General features: G+C 35.1%; 4 protein-coding genes across 7 annotated transcripts; 2 read left to right on the forward strand and 2 right to left on the reverse strand.

Moving 5' to 3' along the window:
• Positions 1-304: 304 nt before the first annotated feature.
• Positions 305-3408, reverse strand: LOC108333155 (WUSCHEL-related homeobox 1). 2 transcript variants are annotated; one of them, XM_017568506.1, is made up of 4 exons: positions 2715-3408; positions 2266-2577; positions 1945-2021; positions 305-1308 (listed from the first exon to the last, which is right to left on the reverse strand). In XM_017568506.1, exons 1-4 carry the CDS (start codon positions 2899-2901, stop codon positions 805-807), a joined length of 1080 nt encoding a protein of 359 aa, XP_017423995.1. In that variant the 5' UTR covers positions 2902-3408; the 3' UTR covers positions 305-804. The 2 variants fall into 2 exon arrangements, with proteins under 2 accessions (XP_017423995.1, XP_017423993.1); XM_017568504.1 differs by having other exon boundaries at positions 2266-2583.
• A 4305-nt stretch (positions 3409-7713) lies between these two features.
• Positions 7714-10708, forward strand: LOC108333460 (pentatricopeptide repeat-containing protein At2g01390). The gene is made up of 2 exons (XM_017568912.2): positions 7714-8531; positions 9241-10708. Exons 1-2 carry the CDS (start codon positions 7745-7747, stop codon positions 10239-10241), a joined length of 1788 nt encoding a protein of 595 aa, XP_017424401.2. The 5' UTR covers positions 7714-7744; the 3' UTR covers positions 10242-10708.
• Positions 10709-12158: 1450 nt separating this feature from the next.
• On the forward strand, positions 12159-14165 carry LOC108334392 (tubulin beta chain). The gene is made up of 3 exons (XM_017570211.2): positions 12159-12693; positions 12780-13049; positions 13147-14165. The coding sequence occupies exons 1-3, from the start codon at positions 12300-12302 to the stop codon at positions 13821-13823; spliced, it is 1341 nt and encodes a 446-aa protein (XP_017425700.1). The 5' UTR covers positions 12159-12299; the 3' UTR covers positions 13824-14165.
• Positions 14166-14340: 175 nt separating this feature from the next.
• On the reverse strand, positions 14341-17973 carry LOC108332388 (ADP,ATP carrier protein ER-ANT1). Of its 3 annotated transcripts, none has more exons than XM_017567635.2 (4): positions 17869-17973; positions 16718-17000; positions 15587-15958; positions 14342-15271 (listed from the first exon to the last, which is right to left on the reverse strand). In XM_017567635.2, the coding sequence occupies exons 2-4, from the start codon at positions 16976-16978 to the stop codon at positions 14960-14962; spliced, it is 945 nt and encodes a 314-aa protein (XP_017423124.1). In that variant the 5' UTR covers positions 16979-17000; positions 17869-17973; the 3' UTR covers positions 14342-14959. The 3 variants fall into 3 exon arrangements, with proteins under 3 accessions (XP_017423123.1, XP_017423124.1, XP_017423125.1); XM_017567636.2 differs by lacking the exon at positions 17869-17973 and adding an exon at positions 17364-17859; XM_017567634.2 differs by lacking the exon at positions 17869-17973 and having other exon boundaries at positions 14341-15271; positions 16718-17860.
• Between the last annotated feature and the right edge of the window lie 833 nt (positions 17974-18806).

Below are 18806 nucleotides of genomic sequence, written 5' to 3' on the forward strand. Positions count from 1 at the left end.
GATGTTTGGACAAATCAATTCAATCAAATCAGACAAACAAAGACTGTATATTTATGTATTTCTTGTATTTAATATATTGTGTTGGTTGTTGGAGGATGATGGGTGGATATTCTCTTCGTAAAACTCAAATTCTACTCTGACTATAGCATCAGGATTATTTAATTAGCTAGGAAAATAGTTTAAACCTGTTTGGATTGAATTCACTAACTTTACCTTAAATGCACAGGCTGTGTTTCCTATCGGTGCATTGATGTGATTTCTTTATTGTAATAAATTGGACTACAGAATTCATCCGGTCAGAACATTGATGGTAATGTACTGCATTGTTTTAAGAATGCAACAAAAGAACAAAAGTAATTCTCCAACCCATGCTCATAGTTACTTCCACATCCTAGTCTGTCACATCTCATTCCCATTTCAGATACTATGCCTTCAATCAAACCCTCACATCAAATTCCTTATACATTCTTTATTTACTTCCCTTCCCCACCATCTTTCCTGTTTCTCTCGCCACACATATCAGATACCAGAAGCAACCATGTGTACATACATATCAAGTTACTCGAATAAGGTCCCTAAACAATAAACTCTTGGACTTAACTACTTTTTTGATTCAATCAACATAGTCCAAATGCATTTTAAGGCAAAATACCTCACTCAAACTACCGTCCTATTACAGCACCAATTCCTTGATACATAACATCCATAACAATAAAAGTAGTACTATTTTCTAACAAAATACAATGTTTAAACGCAGCCCCATGATTTTACATACACGGCAAGTTTTTGTTTTCTAATATCAGTTCAGTTCTTCAATGGAAGGAACTCAAAAAACTGGCTTGGAGCATTCATTGCTGAGACTGATACATCTGTCTCCTTTTGGTGGTTAATGTTATCACTGCTTTCATCCCCATTCCTGACCGGGAAAAGTTGAAGGGTTTGAGACTCCACAGAATTATCATCTGGGGTGTAGGTGTTGATACTGCTTAAATGGATAACACCATTTTCTCTGTTAGGTGAAATAAAGAAGCTGAGATCATGAGTCTTAATGAGCTTTGGGTCCATTATTCTTGGTGTAACTGAGGGTGTGGTGGACATGCTAGCAGTAGATATGGTGGGAGGTGCGTTTATGAAGTGGGGTGAAACTGTAGGAGGGGAAGGACAAGATAGCTGCATCATATGCCACGTGGCATTCCTCTCCATTAAGTTTCTTGTGTGCTGTAACTCTCCTTCATCGAATTGGAGCCATCCATCTGTTCTACAATCTGCAACCGCTGCTTTTGCTGCTCTTTGTATTGAAACAGATTCCTGAAGATTTTAAATGTAGGCATGCAATGGAAACAAACTAGTGAAAACCTAAACATGTGTGGTAAAAAGCCAAAGAGCAAAGGTGAAAAAGTTATTAGACAGCACAGATTTCAAATGGGCATGCACTCCTAGTTGGTAGTATTTTCAAATAAAGTTGCATGGTCTATGAGAAGTCAAATTAAAGTAGGGTGAGAGTTGTCTTTTCCACCATCAATACGGGTGCTCAATTCCATAGAATATTGTATGGAGTGTCCAAAAGCTACTGGCCTGAATGACATGAATAAGCACAAGCCCCAAAAGCCCAGCTAAGTTTCATAACAGCAGCCCCGACAGAAAGGAAGGAATGCAGCTTTTAGGACCTTTTCATTTCCCAACAAACAAAGCTTTTGTTAGGGTCCTTTCCCTAGCTAAAGCTAGCCAGCTAGTGCATATCTTTCTATAACGTTTCCAACATCAACTTCATTCTCCAGTAATCATGTGCCAATAATTAATTAAAACACTGCTTAATGGACCCTTATCATACCATAACACTTTTGGGTGATGAAGTAGTGAAAATCCCAAGTTCAGAAAGAAAAAAAAAGGTTTAATTACTTCATCAACCAGGACAAAGACAAAGGAGGATTTAGAATAATAGACCTTTGCAAGCGTACTGCAGTTTGTAGAGGGTGCCCAGTTCTTGGTCTGTTCAACTTCAAACACTGTCCTACTTGCGCCTGTAGACAAAAAGAAAAACAAAAAAGAATATAACTTTACATCTCAAGCAACAATCCTGATGAGAAAAAAAGAAAAGATAAGCAAGGCATGTAAGAACAAACAAAACTCAATTGGAGAAAATGAAAAAGAAACAAAAGAAGGCATCGGTCATGCATTGCAAATCAAGACACGAGAGCCTCTCATTATTTGTCACTTTCATGCAAAGAAACAAGTATGGTGGTAATTATGTCGTGCGGTTTTTACCTAAGTCTTTCTTTTCAAGAGTACCATCAAAGTCACGGGTGTGATGACCCTCAGCCGCTGACTCCATTTGACGGCGGCGTTTCTGTCTTTCCCTCGCTTTGTGATTCTGAAACCAATAGAAAACATTCTTCCCCTCAATTTTTCCAAACCTTCGAAGCTGTGCCGTGATTTGTTGGATTTGCTCCGCAGACGGTGTTCTTGTCCCTCTTCTGTACAATTCCTCCAATGCCCTTAGCTGCTCCGGGGTCGGATTCCACCTCGAACTCACCACTACGGGTGGAGGGTTGAACTCTCTCTTGCCCTGATCTGCGACTGATGCTAATAATAATAAAAAAGAACTCTTTATACACACACCATATCTCGCATGCAAACACAACCAGAGAAACAGAAAGGGTAAAGAAAAAGGGTGGTGGGCTGGTGGGTGGGGGAACTCAAAGAAAGGAGCATACCCAGATTATGATATTGTGAGAAGAAATCGTTGCCATGATGAATACGGGTCAAGCATGGAGAGTTGGCGTTGGGAGTGTTGTTAGGAGAAGACACAGGCCTTGGCATGAGAGGCCTGAGTTTTCTTCCATTGAGTGCATAATCAGCCATGGTGAAGTCGGCAGCTTCGTTGTAACCAACCATCCACATTGGTGTTGAGTTAATAAAAACGAAAAGTTAGGGTTTGAGGAAGTGTTGGGGTGGTGGAAAGGGGTTATAAATAGGTGAAGGAAGGTAGCGTACCTATATATGGGATCTAAAATCAATGAAGTGCAATAATAGTTAGAGGGGGGGTTGTGTTGTGGGTGATGGAAATTGAAATGGAGGAGTGGGGGAGTTAAAGTTGAGAATCTAAAAAGGGGTGTGGAGGATGGAAGGCAGTGAGTGATGTGAAGGTGGCCCAAAAAATGGTAAGAGGTAGGTGGTTTAAATGAAAAGTAGAGAAGGCTTATATATGGCATGGGTTGATGGGAAGAAAGAGGTGAAGGGTTTGGCCATTGTTGAAAGTGAGTATAGTTAGTTGAAGTTGAAGCTGAAAGTAGAGAAGTGAGTGAAGTATTTTGTGTCTGAGAGGATTCAGAGATGGGGATTGATCACTCTCTCTCTAGCTAGCATATGGGGGAGAGAATGAGAGAGAATGAGAAAGGATGGTGTTGTTGGTTTAATATGGGACAAAGTGAGGGGGACATGAGGTTGACTAGGGTATTTAGAGAGAGAAAGAGGGAGAGAGGACAAAGGCAAAAAAGAAAAGCAAAGAAGGGAGTCAGTGAGGAAGCGTGGAATTCTGGGAGATTTTTGGGAGTAGCGAATGAAAAACGACGTGACGATCATGAGGGTTATCATGAGCCTCATCACCCCTTCTCTTTTCCCCCTCTCATTTATTGTTCCCTTCACGTCTCGTGCCTTTCACACTAATTCTCAATCCGAACTGCCCCTCTCTCCCTCTCTGCTACTCCTTAACCTTTTCTTTGTCTAATATGCTGTCCATGCACACCACACTCTCTCTCTGCTGCACCATCCACTGTACGGACTTCAATTCTCTCTCTCTCTCTCTCTCTCTATATATCTATCTATCTCTCTTCAATTTCATCTCACCACATTATGTATGCATAGTAGTGTGTTTGTATATATCTATCACTATTCTGTGTATATTTTCCTTTCCCAACAGTTATTTTTAAAGGGTGAGAGAGCTGAGATGTTGTTTTGTTGAAGTAGGGTGGCTAGGGAGCTAAAAGTTAAAATCTTTGAGCAAGGAAAATTACTGCATGTTATGTTATGTTATGTTACCCATTTGGAATCTTTTTGCATGGTCCAGATGTATTAATTGGAGGGAAATGTGTAGATTGCTTCTCTCTCCTTTTGCCTCTTAGGTATAATCCCTTGGTCATTATGAAGGAATGACTCAATTCTCGAGCTTGGGAGAGGAAGTATTCTGTCACAGCTGATATATGGAATTTGAAAGCTATAATTGATTAATTATTTCTAGCTTTTCGTTGGGTGGAGGGCCTACACCCTGCAAATTCTGAATCCCTACTATTTGTATGTCTGTTATTTATGAGATGTGCATGCAAAATATGTAATGAGAGTACCATGCAAACTACAGCACAATGCATATCCCATATCCACTCTCCACTGTCATTCTGTAATGTTGTGCATTTCCCCTACTTCTGCCACTGCCAATAAAAGCCCTAATCAGTTGTCATTTCTGGCTGGCTATGGAAAACCAAACCAAACAAAACAAAACAAGCAGCACCACCACCACACTCACCTACTCAATACATTTCCATTGCTACTTCTCCCTAGGGTGGCCCCCTAAACTGTTCTCTATTAAGACCCTTCACCTGCATTTCCATTTAGTCAATGCTCTCTATTACATTGTGTATGGGAATGTTTTCTTCTCCAATGCCTCTTCGTCTTTTTGCATGTTTAAACAATAATAAAACAAACCCCATAACTAACATACCATCAATCAACCCAACTTGTCAAGTCATATTCAATGTAATCTTCCTCTTTTCTTTCTCTCCATTCTCTCTTATACATTACGCCTTACCCGTGAATCTGAATCATTCACATATGCTAGCTAATACCTGCACCTACTCTTGCATGTCTGCTTTCCAACATGTGCATGATTAATTCTTCCTTCAGTTCGCCACTATTTTTATCTCTTGTGTTTAAGATTTCAAACAAATATATAACTATTATGTATATGTCTTGGAATATCACGTCAGTCAATAGATAAAGTCAATTTAAAATATGTAAGTAAATACAAATTTTATTTTATAAATATTTGTTAAATTGAATTAAACTTAAAATTTACCTTTTAACCTAACATAATTATTTTAAATAATTATTTTAAATATTTATCCTAATTATAAGATTAATTTAAAATATACAAGTGTATAAAACTGTATAAAAGGTTCCAGTCACGAAAAGTTTAAAGACAAAACAAGTTCTTTTTTTTAGGTCGTAGAAATAGCTTTAGCAAGAAATGACATTCTATAATTAGGCAGGTTTCAAAAGCTAAACCACATTAAGGTGGTGTCTTTAGTTTCTCAGAGTTTGTGTCCCTTTTTTATAATACTTACTGTCATTCAAGAAAAACACTTTAAATATTTAATACGACTGTATTTGAACTGAATAAATAAACTGAAACGATATTATATTGATTAATATACTTGGTTATGTTTCATTGCTACAGTAGTTCATTAAATCATTTTTCTTTTTTAAGTTTACAAGGTATTGATTAATTTTTGCATTTGAACAGGTTTTTAGAAGTAAGATAAAGAAAAAAATTGAATATTTTTATAGTAATCGGATTTTATGTTCTTTTTATTGTGATTGTTATTTTAAAAAATATATATATGAAGAAAAAAATGAAAATTGTTAGTACATGTTGTCTACATGTGCACGCGTTGGCATTCATTGTTTTCACAAAAATTCAGGTGACATTGGTCTTGTTCTAACTCGAGAATTTCTGTATTTCCCAAGAGTATAGTAAAACTCTCAATCTCTACGACAAAACATGATGAAAAGTAATCACACTGCAACGACAACAGTTCAGAGTGAACAGTTATAGCTTTTCCCTCATAAGAATTATATGTGTAATTTTTCTTTATGCAGTCACATGATTAACTTTTAACTTTTAACCATAAGTTTCTAACTAACTTTTAAACTCTCATTTAACTTGGAGGTGAACATAGCTTAAAATAGTAAAAAGTTATTACTGATTACTCTGGTATTTTAAATACTAAGAGGGCATGTGTTATATTAAATTAATAAAAGAATCTTTTTTGTATTAAAACTGCATAAAGGACTTTAAATTTGATGTTAATGGTATTTAATAATGTATAATTTGTAAAAAAGAAATGTCTTTTATGTTATTCATAAGGTGTGCAAGATTTGATTACAAAACTACATTTTACATCCTCACAACTTTTGTTATTAAATTTTACAATTATTACTATCTTTATCGTGTTATTTGTTTTCACAATTAGTATTTTTTTTTTAATATTTTGTCTCTTGATGTATTAGTTTTATTAATGGAAGGAAGAATGAAAATATGAATAGACTTGCTTTCTATAGTTTCAAGTATTAAAAGATTCTAGTCACTATTGTAGATTTGGCTTTTAAATTTATATTATGTGTTTTTATTTTGAAGAAAATGAAATATATAAAAACATTGTGACAATTTTGAAAATTTGGCGAATTTATAAGTGTTGTTTGTATTTGAAGTGAAATCATATATCTCTTTTTGTTTTCATTATTCGATATCTAAGGATGAAAAGTACGCGAAATTTTTTTAAAATTTTTCAATGTTATTTTAATTATTTTATCTAAAAGAGGATATTTAACTTTGATTTTTAAATGATTGAAATATTATATATATGGCTTCGATTATTATAGAATCAAGACAAAAATGTGTACCAAATTTTTTCAAAAATCCTACTTTATTTAAATATTTTATATGAAAAATGTTATATAGCCTTGGTTGCCAAAAAAACTCATGCCAAATCTGAAGAAAAAAAGTTGAAGAGAAGTTTAAAATTGTTAATCTTTTTATTTAATAATTTGAGAAGGGATATCACCTTGGTTACCAAAGAATCGATGTCATATATAATCTAGATCCGAAACAAAAAGAGTTAATGTAAATTTTAAAATTATCACTCTTTTTATTTAAATATTTTATCTAAAAAAATATTTATGATAGCTAGCAATCGAAACCATATACTGCTATGACTTCGATTTTTCGACCAAATCATAATACTCATATATTGATTATAACTATTTCTTATAAATAAACAATTAAATTTATGTCAACTCACTACTCAATATTTAGAAATACCTATAGAAACACCTATGCTGTTTTAGGTCTCTATAATTTCAATATGACTCTCACAAACTTAAACACTTAAAATTTACTCGTTTAAGATTTTCAATTTCAATTCCGAATTGAAAAATCCAAATATGTTTTAAAATGTACAATCCAAATTATAAATTTGTATTATGTGCATTCCAAAATAAGAATTTTTATTGTAAATTATATTTAAGAATGTATAATCCACAATACAAAAATTGTATTCAAAATGTACAATAAAAAATACAAAATAAAAATACATTATAGATTATATAATTTTTACAAAAAATATATTTTTTTAAATGTACTTTCTAGAATGCATAATCGTGATAAAAAAAAAACTAAAGTCCGATAATGACTTAATTTCCATTTGGATTTTTTTTTTTAAATTATTTTTGTCCTTGGTCTCTTATCTTTTCCTACCTTGCCCCGTTTTCTTTTTAAATTATGTAATTCAGAATACATTAGGAATACTTCTGACATTTACTACACTTTTTGGCATTTCTCACAATGGTGGAGGTGTGGGAAGAAATGGCCTTTTCTTTTTATTATATTAACGCGGGAATTATTGGGCCAGCCCACATAATACTGCATGGAATATAGAATGGTTAATGATGGCTATGGTATCAATGAATTGCAATGTTACTGAAGTGTATAACCAGAATCTCCAAGCTTCATGGATTTCTCAGAAACCTTGTACCTTGTCCTTCTACCAAAGTCAAAGCCATGCATTTCCTCAAGCAGCATCAAGGCAAACCAAAAAGCAAACCCATTACTCCATTTCGCAGTGACAGCAACACCGACATGAAAAAACCTGAGAAATTGAATTTGAAATTGAAAGAAAAGAAGAAGAAGGATGAGCCCAGAGAGTATACGAGGAACGTAATTGGGAAAATTTACAACACGCTAAAGTACTCAACCTGGGAAACAGCTGAGTCAGAGCTCAACAATCTCCCTTTGAAGTGGGACTCATACACGGTGAACCAGGTTCTGAAGTCACACCCGCCAATGGAGAAAGCGTGGCTGTTCTTCAACTGGGCCTCTGGGCTCAAAGGGATCAAGCACGACCAATACACTTACACTACCATGCTTGATATTTTCGGGGAAGCTGGGAGAGTATCTTCCATGAAGCACGTTTTCCAGAAGATGCAGGAGAAGGGAATCAAGGTTGATTCTGTTACCTACACTTCCATGATGCATTGGCTTTCCAGTTATGGGAACGAAGATGAGGCTATGCAAATGTGGGAAGAAATGAAATCCAAGGGGTGTCATCCCACTGTTGTCTCTTACACGGCTTATATGAAGATTCTGTTTGATAATAAAAAAGTAAAGGAGGCCACTCGTGTTTACAAGGAGATGATTGGCTCTGGTGTTGCTCCAAATTGCCACACTTACACTGTCCTAATGGACCATCTTATTGGGTCTGGTTAGTGTACCCTTAACATGTTTGTCGTATGGTCTAGCCGGGTATTCAGTTCTTGTCTGTGATACTTATTGAATGATGATTGTTATAAATGATACAAATGTATGATTTGATTGTGTGCCATTAGTTAATGAGTGTAAATTTTTTCACTACCTACCTAATGTAAATCATTTTAGGTATGACCTCTAAAGTAACATTATAGAAGTCAACAGTCCTAACATAGACCATATTCATGATTGGATGACAGTACAAGTGTCAATGCATTCTTGTTAAATTCTTAGTGATTTTATCCTGTCAGTTGCTCTACCGTTTTATAGCTAAATGAGCTTGAGTCTGGCTTAACGTGTCATGATTCTTTTCTGTAGAGTTTGACGAAACAGTAGTTTACTTGCAGAAAGCTCAAGCTTATGGCCTATTATATTAACATTTTCGTTCATGGAGTCCACTTAGGACTTACTCAAAGCCATATGATCTCAGTCCTGATGAAAAAATTTAAATGATGTATTTACTTTGGTTGCATCATCTATAAAGTTAAAGACATATTACTTGAGTTTACAAAATTCTGCAGATCAGAATGATGGCTTTATGCCGTGCACTTTCAGCGCAATTTCATTTTGAAGCTTCTAAGTTACTCGCCACCTTTACTGACTGTTGACTTTTGTTTATTGTTATGGAGTTAAATGTGGTAATTTCATTAATTATTGTATTGTAGGAAAATGTAAAGAGGCCCTAGAGATTTTTGAAAAGATGCAAGAGGCTGGGGCACGACCTGACAAAGCTGCATGCAATATTTTGATTGAGAGGTGTTCTGAAGTTGGTGGGACTGAGTTCATGACACATATCTTTCAGTACATGAAAGAAAACCGTCTTGTTCTCCGATACCCTGTTTTTGTTAAAGCATTGGAAGCTTTAAAAGTTGCTGGTGGGAGTGATACCCTTCTAAGGCAAGTGAATCCTCAGTTTTATATTAGCATAAGGAAGAACAAAATTGATAGTGTCACGGTTGCTGCAGATTCTCATACTAACATGGATAAAGAGCTTTTATTTGTTTTATTGAAAAATAGAAATGTTGTTGCTATTGACCATTTACTTAGAGGGATGATGGAAAAGAAACTATCTTTAGATCATAAGGTTATCTCTACCATTATTGAGGTAAATTGTAGTCATTGCCGACCTGAAGGTGCTTTGTTGGCTTTCAAGTACAGTGTTACAATGGGAATAAGTATAGAGAGAACAGGATATCTCTCCTTATTGGGCGTGTTGACCAGATCAAATAAGTTTTCAAAGCTGGTGGACATTGTTGAGGAAATGACTAGAGCTGGACATTCTCTTGGAATCTATCTAGCTTCACTTTTGATCTTTAGGCTTGGTTGTGCTAGGAAGCACACTTTTGCTATGAAGATTTTCAATTTATTACCTGATAGCCACAAGTGCACTGCCACCTATACTGCTTTGATTAGTGTTTACTTCTCTGTTAAAAGAGTTGATAAGGCGCTTGAGATTTACAAAACCATGTGCAGCAAAGGATTTTGTCCTGTGTTAGGTACATATAATGTACTAATAGCCGGCTTGGAAAGAAATGGTAGACACGCTGAAGCAGAACATTATAGGAAAGCAATGAAAACCCTGAATTCCAATAATGGTTCTCAGGAAAGTGTTTCCATAGAGGGAAACATATGCAATCTTATATTTTCTGTGGATGTCATACTTTAATCTTGGTACTCTGGGAGTTTTCACTTTTGAGTTCAAGTTGAGGGCATGCTGAATAGTTGCTACTGGAGAGTGAAGGAGTGCTGGTTATGCAGCACATCTATCAAGAAATAAACCGACATTTTGATCTAAGTGGCAGTTTATTGGAGATGCCAACAAGGTCTAACTGTTATGTTCTACCTCCACTTGAAGCAACCATATGATGCATAACACAACTTTTTGAAGTGTGTTCACATGCATACGGTCATGGATTTGTGAAGTCAAAGGCAGACAGAATTTGTGATTGAAGGAATGTGGGATGACAACTATTTACTGAAAAGTCCCTATATTAAGCATAATTGCTTTGCATCTGTTTGTTTTCCTTACGTATATTTGGTGTTTTGTAGACAAAGTCATATCTGTAGTGTATATGAAAGGAATTGTCAACATTTTTGTCACGTAAATTTTAACCTTTTTGCTGCATTAATTTTGACTGCCATTTAAAAAGTCCACAGACTTTTTAATCTTATAATTAACACTTTTCAAATTGCATAGAATCATTACTTTAGCTTTCCTTATTATTAGTTAAACTTTATTAAAATATATAAAATTACACGAGTTTCTTTTGTTCTTTAGTAAGTCTTCACTAAATTTTAAAAATAATTTACATATTTTAATCTTTTATACTTATAATTAACAGGCTTAAGTTCATCCCTATTGTTTTTATATATATGTAATTTTGTTTTTTAAAAAAAGGAAGTTTAAATTCACTTTTGATCTTTGTACTTTTGAAAATGTGTAAATTTAATTCCTGTAAAATTTGATTACACATTTCGTCCTCTAATTTTTCAAAATTAAATAATTTTGGTCCATTGCAACATAAATGCATATGGAAGTTAGAATAATATTATTTTTTTTAGTCAATAAGATATTAATAATAAAGGTTAACGATAACCTTCTAAGATCTACCATCTTGATTGATTCATTAACATTTAATATGAGAACCAAATGCAAAACTAAATTTTTCTAAGGACCAAATTTACACATTTAAAAAAGAAGAGTGAATTTCAAGTTTTATATATCCTTTCACTTTACTTAAAACGTTTTGTCGATAAACAATTCTCAACATATAAACACCGTGCAATGTTGAAACAAATACTGTGATTTGTCAATGTGATTCTTATACTTAAAAACAAACAATTCATAGGTAACAATCAAAAGAACCATCCATCGCGCAGGATATTAGAGATGCTGCTACTACGGATACTGCTCCAATGGACTATAATAGCTAGGTCGATTTTCTTTAGGGGAATAGAAAGTAGTATAGTTCAAGCTTTTGTGCATCTAAGCAGCAACAAATACTATTTTTTTTTATCAGCATATATATATATATATATATATATTAGTTAGAGATTTTGAAATATTTGAACAAATTCAAGCTTTTGTGCACATAATCAACAATCAAAGGAAATTGTGCAAACAAATAGTACTTTATTGGTTTTACTTCTAGATAAGGTGGAGCAACATTTATTGCAAGAAAGCTGGATAGTTACTGCATGCTCATCGTTGATCAGAACTTGCCGGCCTTAGCATACCCAACAGATTCTATTTTTCAATTTTCTATTCTATGCTTTCTTTAAGTTGCAGTCACTTTCCACTGTAAATAAAAGACAATAAATAAGTCATTTGGGTCTCTCAAATGGACCAGTCCTTTATATTGTAAAAATAGATGCTGATGTTATATTAAGAAAACCAAAAACTGAAAAGAGTAAGTCCTCTGTGCTAACTTACTATATGGTGGCTTCCAACCTTCTGATATTTGCGTACGTCAGTGGTATAATAAAAAAACCAAGTTGAGCAGGAAACATAGTAACCCTCTTGTGATGCCGGCGAGGTTGCAAGTAGCATCTCACAAATGGCATTCAACCATTCATCCAAGTCCAACTCAACCTTCACTTCATGCTTATTTTCAAAGGGCAATCATGTAACTAGGTCCATTTTCATTTCTCTATAAATGTGACCTCTTTGCTTATTCAATCCAAGTGCAAAGAGTTAATTTTGCCTTCTAAGCCAAGCTAGAAAATGCGTGAGATTCTGCACATTCAGGGAGGGCAATGCGGGAACCAAATAGGAACAAAGTTCTGGGAGGTGGTGTGTGATGAACATGGGATTGACCCTACGGGGCAATACGTAGGGAACACCGAACTTCAGCTTGAAAGAGTGAACGTTTATTACAATGAGGGCAGCAATGGTCGATACGTGCCACGGGCAGTGCTTATGGACCTTGAGCCTGGTACCATGGATGCTGCCCGCACAGGCATTTATGGCCAGATTTTCCGGCCGGACAACTTTATTTTCGGCCAGTCTGGTGCCGGAAACAACTTTGCAAAGGGCCACTACACTGAGGGTGCTGAGCTTATTGACTCTGTCCTCGATGTTGTAAGGAAGGAGGTTGAGAATTGTGACTGCTTGCAAGGTAAAAAAGTAACCAAACATCATGCTAGACAGTTTCATTAAAATATGAGACATTTATGTATTTTACGGTTCTGGTTTTGAATCTAGGATTTCAAGTGTGTCACTCCTTGGGAGGGGGAACGGGTTCTGGAATGGGAACTCTGCTGATTTCGAAGATAAGAGAGGAGTACCCTGATCGGATGATGCTTACATTCTCTGTGTTTCCATCTCCAAAGGTGTCAGACACGGTTGTTGAGCCTTATAATGCTACACTTTCTGTTCACCAGTTGGTGGAGAATGCTGACGAGTGTATGGTCCTTGACAATGAAGCACTATATGACATCTGCTTCAGGACCCTCAAGCTCAGTACACCAAGCTGTAAGCACAATTGCCGTAGAATTGAACTAATGAGCACCTGTGCAAAAGATGTTCTTCCTTTTACTTAATAACCGTTTCCTCAACTAACTTTTTGCAGTTGGAGACTTGAATCATTTGATATCAGCAACAATGAGTGGAGTTACTTGTTGCTTAAGATTTCCGGGTCAGCTCAATTCAGACCTGAGAAAGTTAGCAGTAAACTTGATCCCATTTCCGCGACTTCACTTCTTCATGGTGGGTTTTGCTCCTCTGACATCTCGAGGATCGCAGAACTACCGTGCATTGACTGTCCCAGAACTGACACAGCAAATGTGGGATGCCAAGAACATGATGTGTGCAGCCGATCCGCGCCACGGTCGTTACTTGACTGCCTCAGCGGTTTTCAGAGGCAAGATGAGCACAAAAGAGGTAGATGAACAGATGTTGAGTGTACAAAATAAGAACTCTTCCTACTTTGTTGAGTGGATTCCCAACAATGTGAAGTCTAGTGTTTGTGACATTCCTCCCAAAGGCCTTTCTATGGCTTCGACTTTTGTTGGTAACTCTACATCCATACAGGAGATGTTCAGGAGAGTGAGTGAGCAGTTCACAGCCATGTTCAGAAGGAAAGCCTTCTTGCACTGGTACACTGGAGAAGGAATGGATGAGATGGAGTTTACTGAAGCAGAGAGTAACATGAATGATCTTGTTGCAGAGTATCAACAGTACCAGGATGCATCTGCTGGTGATGATGATGATTCTGGAGAAGAGGAAAATGAGGGTGCTGAGAGCTGAGAGCGTTCGACAAACTTGATGCTTCGAATGTTACAAGCAGTATTTAATCTATAATATTCAGTTCTTTGGCTTTTAGAAGGTTGTGGTTGTTGCATTGCTTCTTCACCCCCTTCCCTCCATATGTGTTTTCTTTCTTATATTTTTGTCGAAATACTAGACTTACCGCAGAATGAGTATTTCGTAAGCTAACTTGGTAAAATCTTATAATATTTCAATACAGCCATCTCATCATGACATTGGACACCGCATAGTACATATAGTGCAAGCGTGCAAGTAAGGGTGTTTGCCGAGGGAATATTCATACATCAATCGAATTGGAATGAATATCACGTAAATCGTGAAAATGTAATTTTATATCAAGTAATAACAGTTAATGATTGGAAACGCTGAACCGCTATGGAAAAGATGTATAAATACTCAATTGGCATGAGATATGCATCTATATGAATAAATCTTCTACTCCAGGCAATTTCCATAGATAAATCTGAAGGATAGTATTAATACAGATAATTAAAGCAGGCAATGTAAATATGCATTGTATACTCCATATGAACACCATTCTTTATATACAGACAGATGGGTTGACTGTTTTTGCAGTCTTGAAACGTTACCAAATAACATTTCCCTATGCTTGAACTAATCCGATCCCAAGCTAAATAACTTCAAAAAGTGAACAGTTACATTTACATCAAGGCAGTAAACTTTATCAAATCTAAATTTCACCACTAAAAGGGCAGAATTTAATAAGGACCTAAAAATCAAGTCTACCTTGTTCAAGGATCGAACCCTGGTTCGGTTCATAGAACAAATGCCTTCGGCTACCATGTCCAAAAGTTTCTCTATTTATGGTCCTTGAGACCAGATTTTTAAAATGAACACCCACGGTATTCATTCTATAAGATAAGTATGACTTTTAAGGTCCCAAAATGCAACACTCCCTTTAAGAAACCACATAACTTTTGGACATGATAAATGTGATTACTTATGAAACTATAGATTAGTTTAAACTTTACAGAACAAATACCTCCGTTATGATCCTTCAGATTAAACCTTTGAAATAAACAGGCATAATATGCATTCTAGATGATGAATTTTCCTTTTCTATATTATGGTTTTCTCGCTTACAAATCCGCCATTCATTTCAAAACTCTTTGATTTGTCTCGTTATAGCGACTATGTCTGGATGAGATGCTATTCAGCTGATCATATCCAGCAAGCACCCCAGCTCCTGCCATACCAAGAAGCATGTTTGCTGTAACTCCTCGAAATAGAGCTAAGAAACCCTCTTGTCCAACAATATCACGAAATGCATGTATTGAATTACGGTACTTGTTTGGATGTCCAGAGGTAAGCATCATTCTCCTGCGCAATGTATCAAAAGGGTATGCACAAACCCCTGAAAAAGTTGTGATGCTCCACCCTAAGAAGAAACTAGCAAGAAAGTTCCCCTGCAGAAAATAAACCGAAACTCATATTGGAAAGACTGTGCATAAACAAACAGAACCAACAATCTAAATTCATGAAAGTGCCATACAATAAAGAGATGCATCTACGATAAGTACACTGCAAAGGAAACATGGCAATCTTTTTTTCCAAAAAAGCTTTTGACTTACGTCTTGAAAATGAATGTTCAGACTCAAGAATTCAACTATCAATGCAAATCTGCAGAATCTATGTGAACTTCAATATTTAGCACACACACCACTGTGGAACAGACTAAACATATCACCAGCCCCGTAGCAATAGAAGGCAAAAATTCTTACCTCAAATGGCCCCACTAAAACAATAGGCTTCATGGTGTCATAGATCCCAAAGTACATCCCACGATACATGGCAATTCCCCATATAGAAATGCCAAATCCCCTGTACAATCCAGCAATTCCATCACTTGATAAGGTCTTCCTATACACATCAATTAGTCCTTTAAACTGGCGTTGACTGGTACCGCGGCACTCTATTGCATCAGTGCCCAATCGTGTACGTGCATAATCTAAATGATATAGTAGAAGTGAAGTTGTTGCTCCTGCAGCACTGCCTGAAGCCACATTCCCAGTAAACCACTTAATGTACCCGTCTCTCTCTTTGGAATACCCAAAAATGCTTTTGAAGTAACCTTTGAATGCAAAATTGAAAGCCTATAGACCAATTAACTGTTTGCTCAAATATTATTTTAATAATAAAAAACTATTATTTGAGACACATGATTCCAGGAATTGATGTATCTTTTTTTCCATATATGTGGAGAATTATTTTATGAAAAAAACAACACACAGGTTATTAATAATATTTGACATGCATTGACAATTTGTCAGGAAAAGCATAAAGCAATCAAGCTTGTAGGTTAACGTAACAGAACAAACTGGAAGCGATCATATATCAAAGAATGAGATTGGATGCAGAGTCTTATAGATGCATCATGCAATGGAAAATACAATAAGCCAAGGCTCCAAAATAAGGTATATAATGATTTATTTGAGAATATAGAAAGGATGGAAATAAGTTAACAGATGTTCCCTCTAATTTGAATACCTAATTAGATGACAGAGAATGCAAAATCTTGCACAAAAGAATGAGTATAATATTTGGTTTGACGTTTTGGAGAATATCATGAGAAATAATTACCCAGATATTCAATGGTTAAGTTTAAACCCATCACTCAGAAGTCCCAATAACTAAACCTACTCACTCTTTTGTTTTCTTTTTCTCTTCCCTGATATCATTTAGTGGAAGTGTTCGGTAAAACTCGAAAACAAAACAATACAAAGTTAACAAACAATAGCCCATTGACCTCACAGTTGTGACAACTTGAAAGGAAGAGAAAAATAAATGGTGAGGGTGAGGATACTAGTCTTTATTTAACACTAATCAGGATGCCAGTGAAGTGAATAACTCACCTGTGTGGGAAAGTATCGGATAACATTGGCCTGGTGACCTCTCCAAAAGGCAATCAAACCCTCCTCTGTGAAGACCCTCTTAAAGCCATCAGACACGCCCAAGTATGGTCTTTTGAGTTGTCCTCTTTTAATCATTTCACCTTGGTTTTGCAATAAAAGCTTTACTCTCTCAATTGGTGCTGCAGCAGTCTTTGATATGATTGCTGCTGCTCCTCCCATTACAAAATCCTTTGAAAATCTTTCATATGTTGGTTTCACCATTTTTAGTCTCTTCCCTCTAATCCTGCCAGATATATTAAAACATAGACAACGAGAAGTGGACATAAACTCTCAAAACTTCCAATAAAAATACGTGGTTCATATCAATGTATACATGACTTAAATTCAACAGTTATATTCAATTCTCCTCGACTTAAAACCAAACAAACACCAAATCTTACAATAATCACAAATAGAGTGAAATAGCAATGACATAAAGCATAACTCTGTTCTATGCATTCATCGAGCAAAAAACCATGCAAACTGTCGGGTTCGTTTCAACCATGAGAAGAACAGGAAAAAAAATTACAGCAAAAGAAGATGAAAAGCAGGTTAGATAAAAATGAAGATCCCCAAGAATATGCAAGCTGCACAGCCGAGTACACACCTAAGCAAATTATATGTGAGGAAGAAACTGCTGAAAAAGGACTTGTCCCCTCAAACACGTCTAACCAGGTTTATTCCCTCTTTAATCTTCAAATGAACAACGGAAAAACGAAAATGATGTATTCTGATTTCTGATGTTCAAAGACTGAAAATAGTATAATTCTAGATTTCACGGGAAAAAGGCCAACTCTTACGAAAATTTAACTAAAAGTAGAATCCGGGGCATGTTTATATAAAGCAGAAATTGAAAAGAAAAAAAAAAGTTCGTGAATTCCATTGCACCCAACACAGAGGTTCCGAAGGGAATGGTTTGAAGCCACCAGAATCCAGAAAGTTTGGATGCAAAACAAGGATGAGATGGTAGATGGTAATGGCATAAATGGGTGAAAAGAATAGCAATCGATGAGAATAGATGGTAAGAAATGTGATAACTAGCAGATGAAATGTGGAATGAAAAATTGAAATGGCACGAATAAGGAGAGAAAGATAGAAAGGGGAAAGGGTACCTGAAGAGCAGAGAGTGGGAGTGCAACAAGGATGAGATGTGAGTTTGTTTTTATTTGATGACAAATCAAATTTTCTTTTAGGTTGCCCAGCATGTGGAAGAAAATTAAAACTGAAATGATAAATTTTATTTATTTGTTTATAAATCCGAAAGAATAAGGCTTTTTCTCTAAACTCCAAAAGAAAAAACATTCTTACTGGTTTTGGTTCACATGTCTTTGAGACATTATGAAGCTTTCAAAAATCACATAGTTGTCTTTTGATTATAAGATTCTGAGTTTCAAAGCGAGATACAGGTAAAAAATAGTTAAAATTCTACATTTAAGATTTATAATATAGATATAAGAATAGGTCTTTTCAATTCATGAATAAATAAATTATGTTTTGCGAAATTATTATTTCATAATAAACATTATTTTTTAAATATAATAAAATATGTGAATTAGTAATTATATCACAAAAATTATTTTATTATAAACAATTTTTATTCATTTCATAAATAGTTTCTTTTAAGGTAGATAATTATTTTGGTTTGAAAATTTTGCTAGTTTTTTTACGTCCAAATTATTTTTAAAAATTTTGTTTAATCTATTGTTTTAGATTTATAATAACCTATAAGTAAAGAGTAAACGAATTACATTGATTCCATGAACACATGTAATCTACATGTATTCATCCACGTTTGAATTATAATGATGAATAAAGTAGTTATAGTCTTTCTTAAATTATAAAAAAAAAAAAAGCTAAATGAATTGACTATGTGGTTGATCCTAACTTATATACTTTCTTTACTTAACAATAAGTAGTAGAAGAATAAATGAGATTTTATATTGTTATAATTGTGTATGTAAAGTCTAAATGAAAATCTGACTTTTACAAGTTAATAATAGATTATTTTACGGACTTTAAAAAATAAAAAACTTATTAAGTTAATTAATGA

This window comes from Vigna angularis, chromosome 1, assembly GCF_016808095.1.
Source record: "Vigna angularis cultivar LongXiaoDou No.4 chromosome 1, ASM1680809v1, whole genome shotgun sequence".
Taxonomy (NCBI): Eukaryota; Viridiplantae; Streptophyta; class Magnoliopsida; order Fabales; family Fabaceae; genus Vigna; species Vigna angularis.